Source organism: Astyanax mexicanus, chromosome 1 (genome assembly GCF_023375975.1).
Source record: "Astyanax mexicanus isolate ESR-SI-001 chromosome 1, AstMex3_surface, whole genome shotgun sequence".
NCBI classification, from domain to species: Eukaryota; Metazoa; Chordata; class Actinopteri; order Characiformes; family Acestrorhamphidae; genus Astyanax; species Astyanax mexicanus.
Genome location: NC_064408.1, coordinates 108,399,445 through 108,418,626, shown reverse-complemented (window position 1 = coordinate 108,418,626; position 19,182 = coordinate 108,399,445). Strand labels below are relative to the sequence as shown.

At 38.8% G+C, this 19,182-nt stretch overlaps 1 protein-coding gene across 2 annotated transcripts in view; it reads right to left on the bottom strand.

Moving 5' to 3' along the window:
* The window catches only part of LOC103040889 (intermembrane lipid transfer protein VPS13B), a 315,108-nt gene that overhangs the window by 243,286 nt on the left and 52,640 nt on the right, over positions 1 to 19,182 (bottom strand). For both annotated transcript variants that reach the window (XM_049463977.1, XM_049463976.1), the window contains exons 13-17: positions 18,741 to 18,932; positions 18,332 to 18,501; positions 18,056 to 18,250; positions 16,911 to 17,032; positions 3,482 to 3,666 (exon numbers count right to left, since the gene is read on the bottom strand). In XM_049463977.1, the coding sequence (XP_049319934.1) occupies positions 3,482 to 3,666; positions 16,911 to 17,032; positions 18,056 to 18,250; positions 18,332 to 18,501; positions 18,741 to 18,932 (864 nt within the window). The remainder of the gene's footprint in view (positions 1 to 3,481; positions 3,667 to 16,910; positions 17,033 to 18,055; positions 18,251 to 18,331; positions 18,502 to 18,740; positions 18,933 to 19,182) is intronic.

The window sequence follows — 19,182 nt, the reverse complement described above, 5'->3', positions numbered from 1 at the left end:
GTTTTTGGACAGTCTTGCCTGAAATAACTTTGGATAAGCAAGATACTGCCTTTTTCTTTTTATTGTACTATACGCCATACTCTCCCAACACCTGTACCCTCACCCCTTTATCCCTTTTCCAACAGAAAGTATGAAATCATACTTCCTTAGATAGGAAGGGGCAGGAAAGCTCCAGTAGAACAACTGTGATATCAGTCGTACCCCGATATGAAACACCTCCAGACCCAAGACAGAAATAGCGGAGGAGGGAAAGCTGGAAGAGTTTAAGCTCTGCGTGAAGGCTGCTCTGTCTTCCATGGAGGTCTGCCGGATGGATCGAGGCCTGCAGCACTGCTAGTGGTGGCACAGGAGCTTTGGAAGCACTTCAGTGGAAGCTCTTCACAGCAACCTGCACAAATGACTGCGTGTGAGAGGCCCAACAGGGCAGCATTCCCACAACACACTCACCAGCCTACAGCTGCTCAGAGCTAGCAGTCCCTCCAACACCCTATATATACACACACCAGCCTGGCCTAGACCTGGGTGGCAGCAAGGTTTATGAACTGAGGCAGGTATAACTGCCTGTAGTGGGGTAAGTGTGCAGATTTTTTTGTTACGATAAAAATATGTTTATATCTAATATATAAACAAATATTTTATATATGAAGCAGAGTGAAGATGTTTAATAATTTAAACCCTTTTGTCGGAGGTGATGAGTAAATGGTTTAACAGCTATGGCTTTCTGAGTGAACAGCGCTGTCTCTGTCTCTGTGTCTGTGTGAGTGAAAGGCTGCTGCTGCCTGAGAAACAGGAGGGGGAGGGAGTGTGAGCGTAAACACAAGGTAACCACATAGCTTCTACATGGCTGGGCACATGCTTGTAAATGCAGTGGCTGACAGCCTGTCAAAAGCTGTGCACCTCAGTCTGGCACAGTTTTGCACAGATATTCCCACTTATAACCGAAATCATGCTTTTAATCCAAGAAAAACGCTCTTATTTACCTTTTAAAATGCCTTTTAAATGCCTGATTAAAGTGGCGATTATGGTTGTTTTCCTTTTTTTTCCGATGCGAGATAGCGTGCTATGTTTACCTCTTATTACATGGTTATGATATGGCAATGTATTACACTGACATGACAGAAGCCATTGGACAGGAAATAGTAGCATGTCCTGTGACACTGGCCATCGCCCATGGAAGCTAAAAAATGCTGAATTGTGGTACCTGTGGAGCCTCCTGTACACCTGAGTACATTTATTTTAAAGTAACGCAGAATGCTCAAAATGCTTTATGAAATATGAACTGTTTCATCCATCTGGCACCACTATCAGGCTTTGCGCCAAAAAAAAAAAAAAAAAAATCATGTCACCTTAACATAAGCGCATTGGCCAAGAAAACTCTTCTCATAAAATGTTGACTGTTCCCAAGCCCTCTCCTGAAGGACCGCACTTTTTACCAATGAAAATCACATAATTCATTCACTACATCAAAAACAACATTATTATGCCTAATATACTAAATACATACAGTAACTCTAACATCATCACAGTGTCTACCAACTTTTATCAAATATAAAATATTATGTCTATATTGTGCAGCCCTACTGAGCATTTTACAGTTCTACACATATTCCACACACACATTATACACCATTTATTTATAGAATATATTACACACCACTCATTCCCCACGTCACCTGTCCCCCCCCCCCCCCTCCCTCTTTAAACCTGCTGGCTTTAAGCCCAGATGTGTAAGCATTTCTCATGATTGCTTTCCTTACCACGTCCAAGCTGAGGAGGCAAAGCTGGAGGAATATCTGACCTCACTCTACAGGAGAAGACTTAAATAATTTGGGGGCTACACAGTGGCAGAAGGTAAATGCGGTGCCCACACGTGGTGACAGAACGCACAATAACACGATCCTAATGAGCTGGAAAATCGAGCGCTCTCCAGAGGACCGTCTGGTCTGCTACAGGCAGCAGCAGCATTACTTACTGTTTCATAAGTAGCAATCTCTCTTTGCTTCATTAGCTGCCCATTAAGGCTTAATGGAGAATTAGGAATGTAAAACTGAAGCGGGATGATTTGCTGCTGCGCGACGTCAGGAGGCCGACTGAGGTTTCGGCAGAAAAATGAGGCCTGCATAAAAGAGAACTCCATGTGGGCTCAGCTAGCATTGAGCACGGCCTGTTTATGTCTCTTCACTAGATCTGGTAGTAATTAGCGACCGCTGGCACCGCTCTAGAGCTGTGACGAGCAGCAGCAACACAGGCCTGAAAAAAGTGCTCTATAAAACTTTACATAGCAGTGAAAGTGCCTTTAAGAGCTGACCTGTTTCTATTTCTGCCCGAGTTACTGTTGCCCAACCTACAGGCTAACTCAGAGCAGGCTACATAAATACAAGTAGCTCGCTTGGGTGTAAAACAGCTGCAGAATGAAAGGCTGAATGTGCTTCTGCCATCAAAAATAAAATTACATGACTGATTTGGGGCAAGTTCCCTTTTTTGCCTTTTCTTTCTACAGGGGAGAAAAAAGTGAGGGGGTCAATACTGAATACTAGACTGGCAAACTATGTGTGTTTATTGGTTATAAATTAGTATATCAACACCATTTTTATTATTAGGAGCTTAAAGTGGGACACTGTAGACAAACAATACTGTATATACAGCTATTTTAAAAATAAGAGTCCACTTCAGTTTCTGAATCAGTTTCTCTGATTTTACTATTTATAGGTAAATGTTTCAGTAAAATGAACATTGTTGTTTTATTCTACAGAAAATAAGAAATGGCTGAAATAACAAAAAAGATGCAGAGCTTTCAGAACTCAAATAATGCAAAGAAAACAAGTTCATATTCATAAAGTTTTAAGAGTTCAGAAATTAATATTTGGTGGAATAACCCTGGTTTTTAATCACAGTTTTCATGCATCTTGGCATGTTCTTCTCCACCAGTCTTACACACTGCTTTTGGATAACTTTATGCCACTCCTGGTGCAAAAATTCAAGCAGTACAGTTTGGTTTGATGGCTTGTGATCATCAATCTTCCTCTTGATTATATTCCAGAGGTTTTCAATTCAATTCAAATCAAGAAAAACATCATCATTAATATGTCCCTTTTTTCTAGAGCTGTAATTTTACGGAATTTTATGAAAAATCAGCATTATAAAAATGCATAGCAAAATGTTTTTTATTGTATTTGTTTTGTAAAGAGATAAAATAAAATAACTAAAATTATCAGTATTTTTTTATTCTAATATGGCAGCAAAAAAACAAGAATACTAAATAATGTAGACTTAAAGTAAGCACTTACTAAACTGCATGGTGATATCTATTATAACATATTTACTCTATTCAGCTGTATGAGACTATGATTTTTAGAGAATCTCTGAGTGTGTGTGTGTGTGTGTGTGTGTGTGTGTGTGTGTGTGTGTGTGTGTGTGTGTGTGTGTGTGTGTGTGTGTGTGTGTGTGTGTGTGTGCGCGTGTGTGATGGGTAGGTCAGTACCTGTTTTTCTGTAAACCTCACTGATGAGTGTGTCGATACTGGTGGGACCAGATCCACTCCCAGGGCTGCAGGCCCAGCTCTGCCATATACACTTCAGCATCAACATCTGAGGATGTGTGGCCTGCACCGTGAAGTGGGGTAGTTCAAATATACACTCTGTCAAGGACACAGAGGACCTCTTTGACCTGAAACAGCAAAGCAAAAGAAAGAAAAAGAGAGAGAGAGAAAGAGAGAGAGGGTAGAGACTATTCTTAGACTGAACATAAGTAACTGTTTTTTTTGCATGTGCACAATATGTTTAGATGTTTATGGACACTTTTCTGATAAATGCACTCAGGTACTTTAGGTTGCACCCATTACTGACAAAAGCCCTATCCGGAAGGGACTAGTTTATTCCAGTCCAGAATGGCTATGTATGTGTTTTTCTCAGACGTTCTCTGAGAAAATTACAGGCTGAATTATCTACTGTTTTCGCTGAACTCCGTGGTCCTCCAGTAATTTTAGTCCCATCAGGATCCACATCTCTGAGTTTCATCTCCTCACGTTTAATAAAATAGATATTTGTCCACTGCCACACACCGTAATAACACTTTGGGCGTGCGTTCCTACGGAGATCCATGTAAAAACAACACTGAGTGGAAATGGAGGAGCTACTGAACACAATGTCATGTGACCGAGAAATCCCCCAAAAAAAAATAAAAACTCACTGGTCCTCCTGTTTTTTCAATTGCAGTCTGGATGTAAGAGTTTTATCACTGAGTAAAAGTGTGAAATATTTTTCACAGAAGTCCTCCTGAGAAACTAATCCTGTCTTAAGATGTGCAAACTTACACACAAAACACACCATCACTCCTAACACTGGCGATAGAGAAGGACTCTCTCAATCAGATTAGCATGAACCTACTGACACCATGGTACCCAATGAGTTAGAATTAGGGGGTTGGGAGAGGTGGTCACTCAACATACTGACCTCTCTAAATCTAGCAGCTTATCACTAATTGCGATCACATCCCCACAGCAATGCTCCAAAATTTAGCAAAAATCCTCCCTACATTAGACAGTTACTCCAATAAAAGCATAATAAACTCTTTTAAATACCTTAAAAAAATTAAACAACAAATGAGCAAGTGTCCCAATACTTTTGTCCATTCAGTGTACGTGGCCTGAAGGAGCCTGTTTCAATCCAATCTCTATCCTGAATGAATAAGTGTGCTGATAATCTTTTCTATGCATGTGTCAGAACTCCTGACACCAGTATAACGGCTGTATGATTTATAGCACGAGGAGAACATCCTCGAAACCTGATCCTGAAAGTAAGAATGCCCATTTACCACATCCTCTACTGCAGCACCAACACTGACAGAGAGGGAGATGGATGGGGAGATGAGGTAACACCGCTGTCAGAGAGAGAGACTGCTCCTTACCCTCATCAGTTCCACAGGGAAATACACTCATTCATCTTTCACTGCCAACACAGCGACACACACTCCACCAAGATGTCAGACTCTTAGAGGTAGACGAAGTTAGATAGTTGAGAAGATACGATGGCATGCAAATGCTTGGGCACCTCTGTTTATTTGTTTTGTTGTTTTTAAAGTATGCTAACATTTGATTAGAATTTTTTTTTATCCTACTTTTCTCCCCAATCTAGCTATACGGATTATCCCACCTACTCAGCTATGTATCCCCCATCACTAGTGATCCCCCAACACTAGGAAGGTGAGGACTAAGACATGCCTCCTCTGACACATGTGAAGTCAGCCACCACCTTTTTTCAAACTGCTGCTGATGTAGCATCACTGAGTAGCATCACAGTGTGCTTGGAGGAAAGCGCAGCGACTCAGCTCCCATACATCAGCTAACAGATGCCTGTGCTGAATAAGGGTGTGCCATATCACATCATATGCAATAATATCGCCAACATTTTTGAATATGAAACGATATTATACCCTAAATCACATCAGGGTACTATTTTTTTTTTCTTTTTTACTGTTATTTTAGCAAAAGAAAATTCACACTGTTCTCATTTGCCATTATATATCTACTACAGACAGATCATATCTGTCCAGTATAATTTATTTTACTTTAATCCTGGATATACGGAGACATTTGGAGTGCATTATTAGTATCATGACCTTCTGGATCATTGACTTCTGAAACAAATCTGATGCAAATTATTGTATATTTTAATATCTCAGTTAGGGGCGTGCCATATAATATTTTATGCAATAATTTATTTATTTTTTAAATTTTTTGTTTGTTACACTATTGTATTCTTGAACATTTTTTCCCATTTTTTTCAACTTTTGTCATATCGCCAAAAGTATCTTTATCACAAAAATACCATACAATATCATAATATTATTTCATTCCCATATCACCCAACCCCAAGTGCTGACCAATATTACCTTGGGAGTGATAAGAGGAGAGAGCATCATCTGCCCACTCAGAGAGAGCAAGGCCAATTGTGCTCTCTCTGGCTGCTGATGGCCACCAGGATGAAAGAGATTTGAACCAGTGATCTCCTGATTATAGTGGCAGTGCTTTAGTCAAGTGGGACCACTCAGAACCTCCAAAGTTTTTTTTGTTTTTTTTCCATGATGTCACTTTTGAGGTCTGTGATGTTTATGTATTAACATATGCTCATCTCAATCAATTTGTTTGGACATCTCTAAAAGTCTCAATATGGCATTTATAAATTATCATTTGATATATACAGTTTGATGAAAATTTTGAATAAAATGTACAAGCAGATAGGAGCATACAGACAAGTTTGATGCCAATGACATCTACAACATAAATTAATTATTTAGTCTTACAGAGCCTTGAGTAAGAGATCACTTTTTCATCACTTGTGACAAGGTTGCTGACCTTAATTGGACTCAATCATAAAGGGTTTCAAATCAATTCAAGTCTATTCTATTTATGTTCAGAAACTTGCACATTAAATATTCATGTCGTTCTCATGAAGTGGAAAAAAGCCAGATAAAAAAAACTAAAAGTAAAAACAAGAGAGGATTTAACCTACCATGTGATTTTGTTGTTTTCTAGTGTACTGCTTCTCAAACCAGTCTTCAGGGACCCAGATAAGGTCTATGTTAGTAAGGACTGGTTTGAGAACCACTGTTGTGGAGCACACAGAGTCAAAGCATGCAATACCTTGCAAGCATTGTTTGTATTGGCTAGACCTCCATGATGGCCAGTCCTCAAGAGAGCAATACAGAGTCAGTTCCAAAAATTAGACGGCAAACCATTAGCCATTAAATCTGACCTTTCAACAATCTGGCAAGAAAGCATCATAACTCATCCATGTTCTCATGTTAGGACACTGATTATCTCTGCATACCACAGTTCACTGGCTAGACATAGCCTTCTAATGTGGTCTCTGCAGTGTTGGCCAGTTCCACATTAGTAAAGAAAGCCTACAGAAAGGAGTTGCCTACATATCTACCAAAATATATCTTGACCTATGGCCTATCAGCTAGTTTATACTCCTATATATTGCTACTACTATATACAGTAGATTTGCTTTAATTTGTCAGATCATTGTCTTGCTGCATAACCCAACTGAACTTGAGATTCATATCATAGACTGATGATCAGTCATGAGAAATTCATAGCTCTATTAATTAAGATTGCTCAAGCAGCAAATAATCTTCAGACCTTCACAATACCTCCAACGTTTGACTGTTATTATTAATTATTATTAATAATATTTTTATTTATTTTTGATTATTTTAATTATTATTATAATTATTCAGGTCAGCTGTCTTTCAAAAAGACACAATTTTCAAGATTTTTTTAAAATCTCATTAGTGTAACACAGTCATCAGACAGTAGTTTGTAATCTAATCATGAAGTGTTACTTCAGGGGATGCCTTGAGGAGGTTTTGGGCATGCACATATACCTGAATAAGCTGTAAGGTGTTATCTTGTGAATAGACCAAACTCTGGCCAGTGTGCTCATGGCAAGGCAATTTAAATTACTGGAAGTCGAGCAAGACCTAATAGTGGGTGCCTGACCTGATGGATAGGACATTCCATTTTTGAAGTTAAGTGAGCATTTATCATTCCTTAATCCACAGTGTCACATGTACCGGGAATTTGGGCTGCAATATATCAACAATATATTTTACAATTTTAAATAACGCATTTAAATAGCCTTTCAAAAGGTAAATATGAGCATTTTCTGGGATTAAAAGCCTGATTTCGGCAGTATCTCTAAATATCTGTGCAAAACTGTGCCGACAGGCTGTCTGCAGCTGTCCATGTAGAGACTAGGGGTGTGCCATATCGCATTGTACATGATAATATCGCCAAAAATTGTTAATATCGTGAACGATATTATACCTTGAAATATCGCGCCATATCCCCCCTCCCCCCCTAATTACCTAATTATCACATCAGGGTACTACTTTTATGGCGATATTTGGAGTGCCTTATGATTAGCATCATGACATTCTGGATCATTGACTTATGTTACATATTTGTTTTAAATACCATCATCATATTGCATGCAATAATAAAATTCTAAATAATTTTTCTAATTCAGTGTTTTGTCATATCGCCAAAAGTATCGTTATCGTAAAAATACCATGAATATATTATCGTGATATTATTTTAGAGCCATATCGTCCACCCCTAGTAGAGACCATGCAGTTTACGCCCGCTCCCCCTCACACTTCTCAGGCAGCAGCAGCCTGTCACTCACACAGAGACAGAGACAGCGCTGCTCACTCAGAAAATTACAACACTGTGTATCTACTTCTTGTGTCAGGAATTAAAACATATTAAATTTAATTGCCTTAAGTGACATTGCACGTCCTGCGATGTGACTATTGCACATGCACACATCACGATGACTCTGCTTAATGATATATCGCGCAGCCCTACTGGGAATACATTATATACATCAAGGCATTTCCACCCACAGTGGACAGCAGAGTGTGTGGTTATACCTAGAATTGTCCATATAGACAGACAAGCAACTCAGAAATCACATCCACATTTAATACAGAAAACCCCTTACACACTACCTTCAATAAAATAAAGTTATACACACTTACACATATTTTAAAATGTGTGTGCAATGCAGGCTAAAGTAACAGTGACTAACATCTAACTATGTCTCACTCAGCTCAGAACATTTGCTATGAAATGCTGTACGTATAAAACATTGCTGCATTACAAGCTTCAATAGATGGCATAAGTGGCTTAATAATCCAACTTTTTACTTTTCCAGGACTTCACTAATGTTTCCAGGGCATTTTTCGCAATTTTCTAATTTTCACGTTATTTCTATGACTGGAAAAGTAGTCTCTTAATTTCCAGGTTTTCAAGTTTTCCAGGACGTGTGGGAAACCTGAAACGCCTTCCACAGCCAGTTTTCCAAGCAATGGGGTATAACCTGGTTTCAGACTTAAAAACCACACAATGTGGCACCAAGATCACACCTTTTAAATGCTTGTGCACATGTATGTGGGTATCTGGAATGCATACCCACTCTACAGACTGTGAAATAAAACAACCCTGCCAGTTTTTGTGGGCAACAAGTCTTTCAGATCTGGCTTCTCTTCTACCATTAGAATCAATCTCAGTAGAATTATACCACCTTCATCTGTATAGCTCCACTGAGAACATAAGTAAAGCACACCACATTGTTTTGCATGCAGCAGAACCAATAATATTATGTGCAGTACAAGACAAAAACATGAAAATTTGCTATTGTTGCTATTGTGCAAAATAAATACATAAATAAATAAATACATTTATAAACACTTCAAATCTCCAAATCACTCTAGCCTTATATCCGGTAACAGACACTATATGAGCAAAACTATTGGGACACAGGCTGATTTAATGTTTTTTTTTTTTTTTTTTTTACACAACATTATAACAAAAGGAGTTTATGCTGTGTTTGCATTGATAATTCCCTCTGAATAATGAATAATGGTCCCAGTAACAAAAATAACTCTATTGAAGTAAGTAAATGATGTGGGTTTGGTGCAGTTGGTCAGGTCTAGGTTCAGCAACAGTATGTGCTGAAAGAATGAGGTCAGCTGACTATTCATATCAACATGTGAATAACATAAGAGAAAAATGAGAGAAATGTGAGCACTCTTCAAATTGGTTCACGGAAGGAACTGGCTGTGGCTTGTTTATTGTGCTGTTACAAACACTGCATGTTCTGTGTGTGTGCGTGTTGTTAGCATTAACATTAGCTTACTGTAGAGCAGTTTCGTGTGCAAGATGCCAAAACAGAAACCTGTCATGGTTTTATGCCACTGGTTTTACTCCATAAAAAATCTTGGCAGGCTAACATTAGCATAAAATGGCCAATATGATCTAATTAGCAAATCCTTCCATCAACGTTAGTGTAGGTGACAGTATGGTTTAATATTGTACTTGTACACATTCTCGGCCAGTGTTATTGCCCCATTTATTTTCTTCTCTGAGTGCAAATTCCTTTTAACACATTATTTTTCTGTACTGCACAGACTCTGCTTGTGTGCTTGCAAATTACACATTCTTGTCTTTTTTTCTATAGAACGGAAAAAACTAAACTACAGCATCTACAGCTCAACAATAAGAGACCACTTAAAAACGGTAAGTTTCTCTCATTTTACTGAATTGAAAACCTCTGGAATATAATCAAGAGGAAGATGGATGATCACAAGCCATCAAACCAAGCTGAACTGCTTAAAGGAGTGGCATAAATTTATCCAAAAGCAGTGTGTAAGACTGGTGGAGGAGAACCTGCTAAGATGCATGAAAACTGTGATTAAAAACCTGAACTCTTAAAACTTGTTTTCTTTGCATTATTTAAGATCTGAAAGCTTCTTATTTTTTATAAATAAATGCTCTAAATTACAATATTTTTGGGGGAATTTGGAAGAAATGTCTGTAGTTTATAGAATAAAACAACAATGTTCATTTTACTCAATCATATACCTATAAATAGCAAAATCAGAGAAACTGATTCAGAAACTGAAGTGGTCTCTTATTTTTTTCCAGAGCTGTATGCTTATCTACAGTCATTGGAAACAGATGAATCACGCTAAACAAGAGATGGAAAGTTGCATAAGCAGCGACTCATCATCATTTAAAGGAACATTAACCCAAACAAGCCATGATGAACAGAGCTGTCTAGACACTCAGAGTATATTGACCAGATCATGTCACAGATATTTCAGTAAGACCCCAGGGAATTGTGTTAACTTGTGAAAGAGAGATATAATGTGTCGCCTTTAAATAACTCTCAATTTCATGCATCATTTAACAATATACTCTGATACACAGAGTCAGGAAATTTATTAGTGCTCTTTTAAACACTGGAGCAGACTGCCCCAGACCACCGCAGACAGAGTACGGGTCAGACAGCGCACTCCCTCCTCCCTCCTGTGGTGTTTTTACGAGTGGTCACGTTAGAAGGGAGACAGGTTCAGCAAAGCAAGGCTCTGAAGTCAGTAGTCCTGAGGCTGCCTCCTATTATAGCTAATTAACTGCAGCCTGCTGCCCTCAAGCACACATTCAAGTACACAACACACACAGGCATGCACACACACAGAGTGTAATAGGGTTCAGGCAATGTTGCCAGGAATTACTTAAGTCCCCACTGAGTGGCAGCTACTGGGACTCTGGACATCCAGTCCAGCACTGCTGCTTCTGTCTTTTGCTCAAATAAATGCAGATTAAAACTCAGCCTTTAAGGTAATACTACAATACAAGACTTTCAAACACTGATTATATTAATAGTGTAATCCCTAACAATTCTACACAATGTATAATTTCCAGTAGTATCTAGAGAAATCCCCTAGCTCTGTAATCCAGGTCCAGTAATACAGGTGATGTAAGCAGTTCTCAGGATTTGGAGTTTATAGTAACCATTAAAACGTACACAGAATATACCAATATAAATTATTAAGTATCTGGAAAAAAGAGGCACTTAAAAATGATGAGTTTCTTTGATTTTACCAAGTCGAAAACCTCTGGAACATAATCAAGAGGAAGATGGATGATCAAAAGCCATCAAACCAAACTGAACTGCTTGAATTTCTGCACCAGGAGCGGTGCAGAAATTGGCATGTTTTTTGGTGGAGAAAAACATGCCAAGATGAATGAAAACTGTGATTAAAACCCAGGGTAATTACACCAAATATTGATTTCTGAACTCTTAAAACTTTATGAATATGAACTTGTTTTCTTTTAATTATTTGAGGTCTGAAAGCTCTGCTTCTTTTTTTTGTTATTTCAGCCATTTCTGCTAATAAATGCTCTACAGGACAATATTTTTATTTTTAATTTGGGAAAAAAAAACAATGTTTATTTTACTTAAAATATACATATAAATAGCAAAATCAGAGAAACTGATTCAGAAACTGAAGTGGTTTTTAATTTTTTTTCCAGAGCTGTAAACTATGGATTATTCAATTTTTAGCATTTTTTAGTTATTCAGTAGCACTATGAATTTTGCAGTCTCTACACTAAATTATGCTGTACCTATTATGAATTATTCACTACTATGAAACTAATGTATAATGCATGTTGTTTAAGGGCAAGGATTTGAGGTAGAGGCCAATATACAGGTCTTTAGAGTTTAAAAGGTTGTCCGAAAGGCATATGGTTACAATTATTAGAGGGAAATCATTAAAATGAAATTGACCTACATTACATAATGGACTAACTTGTCTTTAGCAAGTAACACTAGAGAAAATGAAACAAAATATATTAAAAGCTTTGTTTCCTGATAAATATTAGCAATATTAGCATCTCCTCTAATAAACAAAATAGTTTTAAAATATTTCTTCCAACACCCACTTAGCTATACATACAGTGTTTTACGTCTAAATCCAGCTTGCCATCTTCAATGGACATTTCTGCCCATCTCTTCAGACACACCCTTTAAGATTATTATTATTATTATTTGCAAACAAAAAAAGATGCACAGATAAATAAAACAAGTTCATATTCATAAAGTTTTAAGAGTTCAGAAATCAATATTTGGTTGAATTACCCTGTTCTTTAATCACAGTTTTCATGCATCTTGGTATGTGCTCCTCCACCAGTCTTACACACTGCTTTTGGATCTATGCTGCTCCTGGTGCAAAAATTCAAGCAGTTCAGCTTGGTTTGATAGCTTTTGATCATCCATCTTCCTCTTGATTATATTATAGAGGCTTTCAATTTGGTAAAATTAAAGATTTTTTTTTTTCCAGAGCTGTACATGCATTCTAGCACTGTCTGAATGGCTTTGTTGTTTTACTGTGTTTACCTGCACTCCATTACACACAGATACTAAAAGACTCTACTTTTATACTTCATATTTGATTGTATTTTTATTGTATTCTGTATCTTATCATTCTTTTGTAACTTGTGTAACTGTGTATTATGTATGGCTGTCCAGAATTTCCCTCAGGGATCAATAAATACATTATTGGTCCCAGAGGAAAATTCTGGACATCCAGTAGCAGGTATACATCTCTATCTATCTTAAAACGTTAGTTAAAATGTAAATATATATATATATATATATATATTTAAATATCTGGCACAATGCCAAGTTCAGAAATATCTGAAGATACATTCTATTGTAAAAGTGTTTGCTAACACAGAAAGGAATACTTTTTTGCATAAAACCTACAAACACGTCCTACTCAACACTGTTGAGAATGAAATGTTGTTCCAGATTTAAATGATTGTCACTTTTTCATTTTCACAAAGAGCACCCATTCCTGAGAATGACACATCTACAGTCAGGCTCTCATTCATTCAGAGTGAGCCAGGTGCTCAAACACATCACCGGTAATAAGCAGCGTGTCCCCACTGGGGATGAGTGAGCATTCTTGTCAAGCTAATGTGCACGGATCATGCGTTTTTCACACTGTGCTATCTATAGAGCTCATCCCATTCACAGTACAGTCACTTTCATCAACTCTTCCTTCCTTCCTCCTTCCTTCCTCAGTGAGTTGTCCGATTCAATGACAGCTGTCTGACAGAAGCCTGCCTAGAGGGTCAGTCAGGGGTCAAAGGTCAGAGTCGGCATCAGGAATGACTTGTTCGCACTGAGGTTAACAGGAAAACGGTGACGAAAAGTAAAACAATCCGTCCGTCTCTTTCTTCTTTATTCAAAACATCACAAAAACTCTAAATGATTACAGCCTGCACATGTACAGGAAAAAAAAACAACCTCAACAAAAAAGCAAGATCTGAACAAAACAGTGGTCCTGAGAGATGACCCTGCCTATTCTTACATCCACAGAATAACCTTAGTCCCGGCAGCTCAGCTCGGGGCACATAAGAGTGAAAGGTCAAGATATACTGTGTGTATTCTGCTGATCATGGTGATCGTAATTGTGCTGAGGGAAGTAATGCTGAGTCCAGAAGCGTTCTCTCGTAATATTAAATATATTATATGCTTCAAATAGATCTCATGCCTGGAAGACCACTTTGGATATGACCCTATTGGCACCATTGCTGTGACCAAAATGGCTCTATTGGGTCTGTTGGCCAGTATCTGAATTGTATAGTGGAATTGGAAAATGATTTTGATGCCCTAAAAATTCCCATAATGCATCATGATATCTAGTACAAATCGCTGCTTACTTTGTAAGCTGAACGTTTCCCACCAAAATGCAGAGAAAACTGCATTTGAAAAACAATACAGCTGATTTTAAGCATATCAACAGTATTACAGGGTTTATTCCAAAATTATCTTAAATAAAATACTTTATCTTAAAAAGGTAGTCCATATTATATTGTTTCTAAACTGAAAGCAGAAGCATTTCTGAGTGGAAAAGGGATAAAATATTGTGTTTAATGGTACCAGTGTGCTGGAACGACCATGCCTGCTAAGGCTCATAATATATTCATTCTAAAAACTGGGGTGTCGGGTCGCTTTTTTGCGGGAGTTCTTCTGGCCACTTCACGCTTCTTCACGTACTTATGTCACTTGTACAGCCTCTAAAAGAGGATCCCACTCAATTTTACTGAATGTGAGCAGCTGGTGGAGCAATGGAGACTTCAGAAGGGGAAACTCAGAGCTCAGTAGCTTATTCACTCATAGTAAAAACAAAGAAACGAAGGAGTGAAGTTTCTGACTGAGCGCGCTCTCTTTCTCTCTCTGACTGAACATAACCGGGAATTGGATTCATCCGCTCTGAAAGGAGGCCGCATCACACCCACCCAGTTTAAAATGATTCTTCCGCATGCTCGATGCAATTACCCATTCTCACCAGAGAGGGCCCTAAATCACAAAACGTGCGGACAGCAGCATTGAACATCACTAATTACAAAAAAAATAATTTAAAATGATTTTATCTGCATGTGCGCATTATAAATGTGTTTAGTGTATTGTATGATATGACACAAGAACCAAAGAAAAAAACTTATGATTCATAATAACAAACACAAACACTGCATATTCAAATTTCAATCAGCAGCACTCACTCTTGTCTCTGCCAGGTTAGATATCTAACTACAACACTGATGAGTTAAATTTAAAGTTAAATAAGTCTCAACACTTGCTAGTTTTGTCCACCCATCAAAAGGACAGCATTTTCTCCAGTCAATTGTAGACAAAACTTGACATCTGGCATAAATCCACCTAATCTGGCAACATTGCAAGCCAGTGTGCGCTGTTCATTTCAGACGTTTTTCCATGCAGTTCATTAATGTGAGGATTATGTTTGTAAACAGTGTTAATGTAATAACAGTCAGAGAGATTACTCTGTGATTAGCTCTGAGCTTCACTAACTTTAATTCAGAGCTCTGCTCGTGTGTTTATGGAGATTTAAACACAGTTCAGTCCTTCAGGTGTTTAATTGTTTTTATGCGAACAGAGCGGGCGCATGTTAATGACGAGGGAGTGTCTGCATTAACTTGTGTTTCACTGCTACTTAGTAAACTACATAGTGTCTTGTATGTACTACTAATACTAATTAGTTTAATATTGTGTTTATTATTTAAAGCCAGGCATGAGCAAGAGGGGTGTAAAGCCCCCCAGCACTGATTGTGGATTACTACAACAGCGTTATAAATAATTATGGTGCTTCATCCAATATTTTTGAGCATATGTGGGGAATTCTGTGAAGGCATGCAAAGCTATGACTTTCTGCAGCAAGTCGGTTAAAACCATATGCAGTTCTGACATGTTTAGAGTCAAACTAATGGAACTAAATCATCTTGCAGCAAAGACCTTCACACACACACACACACCACTTTCACAGATGCGCTATAAAGTGAGAGGTGTGTGTGCATGTGAAATCCATCTTTCATGTTTCAAACATCTATCAAGTAGAAATCATAACACACTGCACTCTTTAAAAAAAAAAAAGAAAAAAAAAAAAAGGTGCTACAAATGGTTCTTTGAGGGATGCCATAGATGAACCGCTTTTGGGTCCATTCAGAACCATGTTTGCAATAGAAGCGTGTGAAGAACCTTTACTTCCAGGTTCTTCACAGTCATACATAAAGGTATTAAAACCCTCCAGCATTAAGCCTGGGAGCAGTGCAACTGTGTTTTCTGGTATGATGTGCATTCCATCCAAAATCCTGGACTAAGTGGAGGAGTTTGATGGTGAGGTGGAATTGATATCATCAAACAACCAGAGCTCATTAATGCTCTCGTCTCCGAATGCAATCAAATACTCACAGCAATGCAAACAAATCTAGCAGAAAGCATTTCCTGGACAGTAGAGACAATTACACCAACAAAAGTAGGATAAAGTCTTAGCTGTCAACCATGCTGCTTGGTTTAGGGCAGGGGTCGGCAATTAAGGTTGGCTGCGGGCCAGATATTTTCCAAGCCATTACATGGCGGGCCACAAAAAAAAAATTCTGTTTTGGAAAATGAAATGTAATGGGATGAAGTGCTACAGACTAGTAGCTCTCCAGCCCAGAGGGTTGTTGAACCCAACTGCAGAACAGTTGATCTCAAAGCAGGTAAACCCAAGAAGAAAGAAAAAACTCCCTTATAAAGAGATAGGGAGTCCAGGAACGGGCAGAAAAATGAGAATGTGCAGAAACAGAGAAGCATGTTTTTGCATGGCGCACCTGCCATGCCAAGATAGCAAAGAACATTTGACAGTTGACTGTTAACAGGGTTAATTTCAGTCTGTTGATTTCAGTCTAACTGTTTTCTGTTGCCAAGATCTGGCACAAATTTACCTGAACACACCTCATTTGAAGAACGCCATGCCCATCAGTATAGATATATTCGTAAACTCTGTAGCTATTTAAACTATGTAGGCACAAGGCGTAAAAATAGACTGTTTGCAGGGTGTAAGGTAGAAATGAGCATCATGACACACATTACACAGTGTGTAAGATAGGGCTCTATGTGTCTAATAGTGGCTTATTACTTCTTCAGTCATTACAATGCATGCACATGTGCTTGTCTCAGTGTATAGGGCTATTAGCACTGACTGCTTACCAGTACGCTGGGAACTGAAGCATCTTTCCATAGAGGGCAGTACTAAAAGAGGGGATTATGGTTAAGAGTGGAGAGGACCCCTCATTATCCATCAGGGTCAATCCTGCTTGCAATTCAAACACCTAGTAGAAAAAAAGAGAAAGAAAAAGAGAGAGAGAAAGAGAGAGAGAGAGATTAGACTCCAGAATGTTCAAAAAAAAAACAAAAAAACTTTTGAAGTTTAGAGTGACACCTGCCTCTCACATCATCACACCTCCATCACACACACTTCATCTACACAGTGCTGCACTAAACACCCCTACTCCACCAGGTCTCTGAACCCTGATCTTCTAAAAATCCTTCTGTTCTTCAAAGCAGAGCTCCCCAAAAGCACTCACACATTCAGGTCAGAGGAAAGCTGTGTGGGTCTGTATATACGACCTGTGTATAAAGATGCACCTGTATTGTGTGAATGCAGACCCTACTCACACTCACACAGGGAAAGCTGCAGCTTAAAAACGTGTAACACACTGTGACATACTTGTATAAGTGAAAGGGGATGTGTTAGAGGAAATCATTGTTGTTTAAACGGATTTGATTGGTTGATTACTGTAAAAGCAGAGTGTGGTTACTGCCAGATCCTGTTAAACATAAAGCAGACAAAATATCTGCTGTATGAAAGGGCTGAAATACTGATGGGGAGGTGAAAAAGAGGCTTTGATTAATTATGTAAAACTGATGTCATTTGTATAACGTATTTGATTAGATGCATTATGCACTAAAACTCTTGTGTGTTCCCAAAAAACAAAGCTTAAAGCTTAATTCTTAAACTTTTATTTGGGGATATTTTATTATTTATTTTTTTGTTTTGTGTTCATACTGTAGGTATGCCTCCCACATCAATATCCTATAAATATAATATCGAAGTGGGAAATTATGTTTTTGGAGAAAGAAAAAATCATTTTCTGAATTATTTTCATTACAGGAGTTGAAATAATTGTTGGTTTTACTATATTATATGTATTGTACCCTCTATGTTCAATTGCCCTACGCACAAGGAAAGCAGTGATGTACTACAGCAAATCACTGACATCACTGTATCACCCAAATGTAAATGCTTTAATTTCACAAGCCGAGAGTGTGTGTATGTGTGTGTGTGTGTGTACCTTCAGGTAGCAGTGTGTGTAGCAGTTGTGCAGAAGGTTATCTGAAGGCTGGCTGAGGCTGCTGACAGTGCGAACCAGCTCAGGGCCGTACATCGGTACGGAATGTTCTAGATTCACCCGTTCCACAACGAGACGCACAGCGGGCAGTGGCTTGACAGGCTGGAACTGTGGGGAGGGCATCTGGCCAGGAGAACTCTGATAGAAAAACATGCATGTAAATATATTAACTACTCATATGGCAGGCAATATGTGTGTGTGTGCCCGTGCGTGTGTTACCTTTTGACCCAGTATGGTTGGGAGCAGTATGTGCAGTGTGTTAAACTCTGCCATGGTGACAGTGACTGAAGCCTTCATCAGTGTTACACACGTCAGCCGCGTCGGAATGAACTCTTCCAGCAACGCCACCTCCTCTTCACTAGGAACCACCCGGCACTCCTCCACCACGTCTGAGAGAGAGAGAGAGAGAGAGAGGGGGGGGGGGGGGGGAAATGGGATTTTTCTGTAAAACCCCTGGACGGAATTTGCAGTGTAAAGCTCACCTGTTCTGGGTTTGCAGTGTAAAGCTCACCTGTTCTGGGTTTGCAGTGTAAAGCTCACCTGTTCAGGGTTTGCAGTGTAAAGCTCATATGGCCTGTGTTTGCAGTGTAATGCTCATAATGGCCTGTGTTTGCAGTGTGAAGCTCACCTGGCTTAGTTTTGCAGTAGGGTTCATACTCATGGTCCATGGCACAGGCAATCATCTTGAGGATGCGATGGATTGCACTGCTGCAAAGCTGGATGTCCAGTGGGCCAATCACCAACCGTTTCACTGATGTCTCCTGAACCAGGGGAGCTGGTTCCACTTTACCCACTGCTGAGAAATCCTGCAGTCCTATATCTTCACATACAGACAGATAATGATAAATTTGTGTTAAATGCAAGTATAGAGATGACAAGGCCAACATTCAAACACTCCAGCATTCACACACATGCAGAGCGAGAAAGGGTCTCCTGGACCAGCACTTCTGGTGCAGAGATTTATGGCTGACTGACGCTGTCGCCTGCAGAGACACCTGTAGGAGCATAAATGAACTGCACACACTAGTGATGAGGATTCCAAATGTTCCTAATTCTGAACGTTCTCTCTC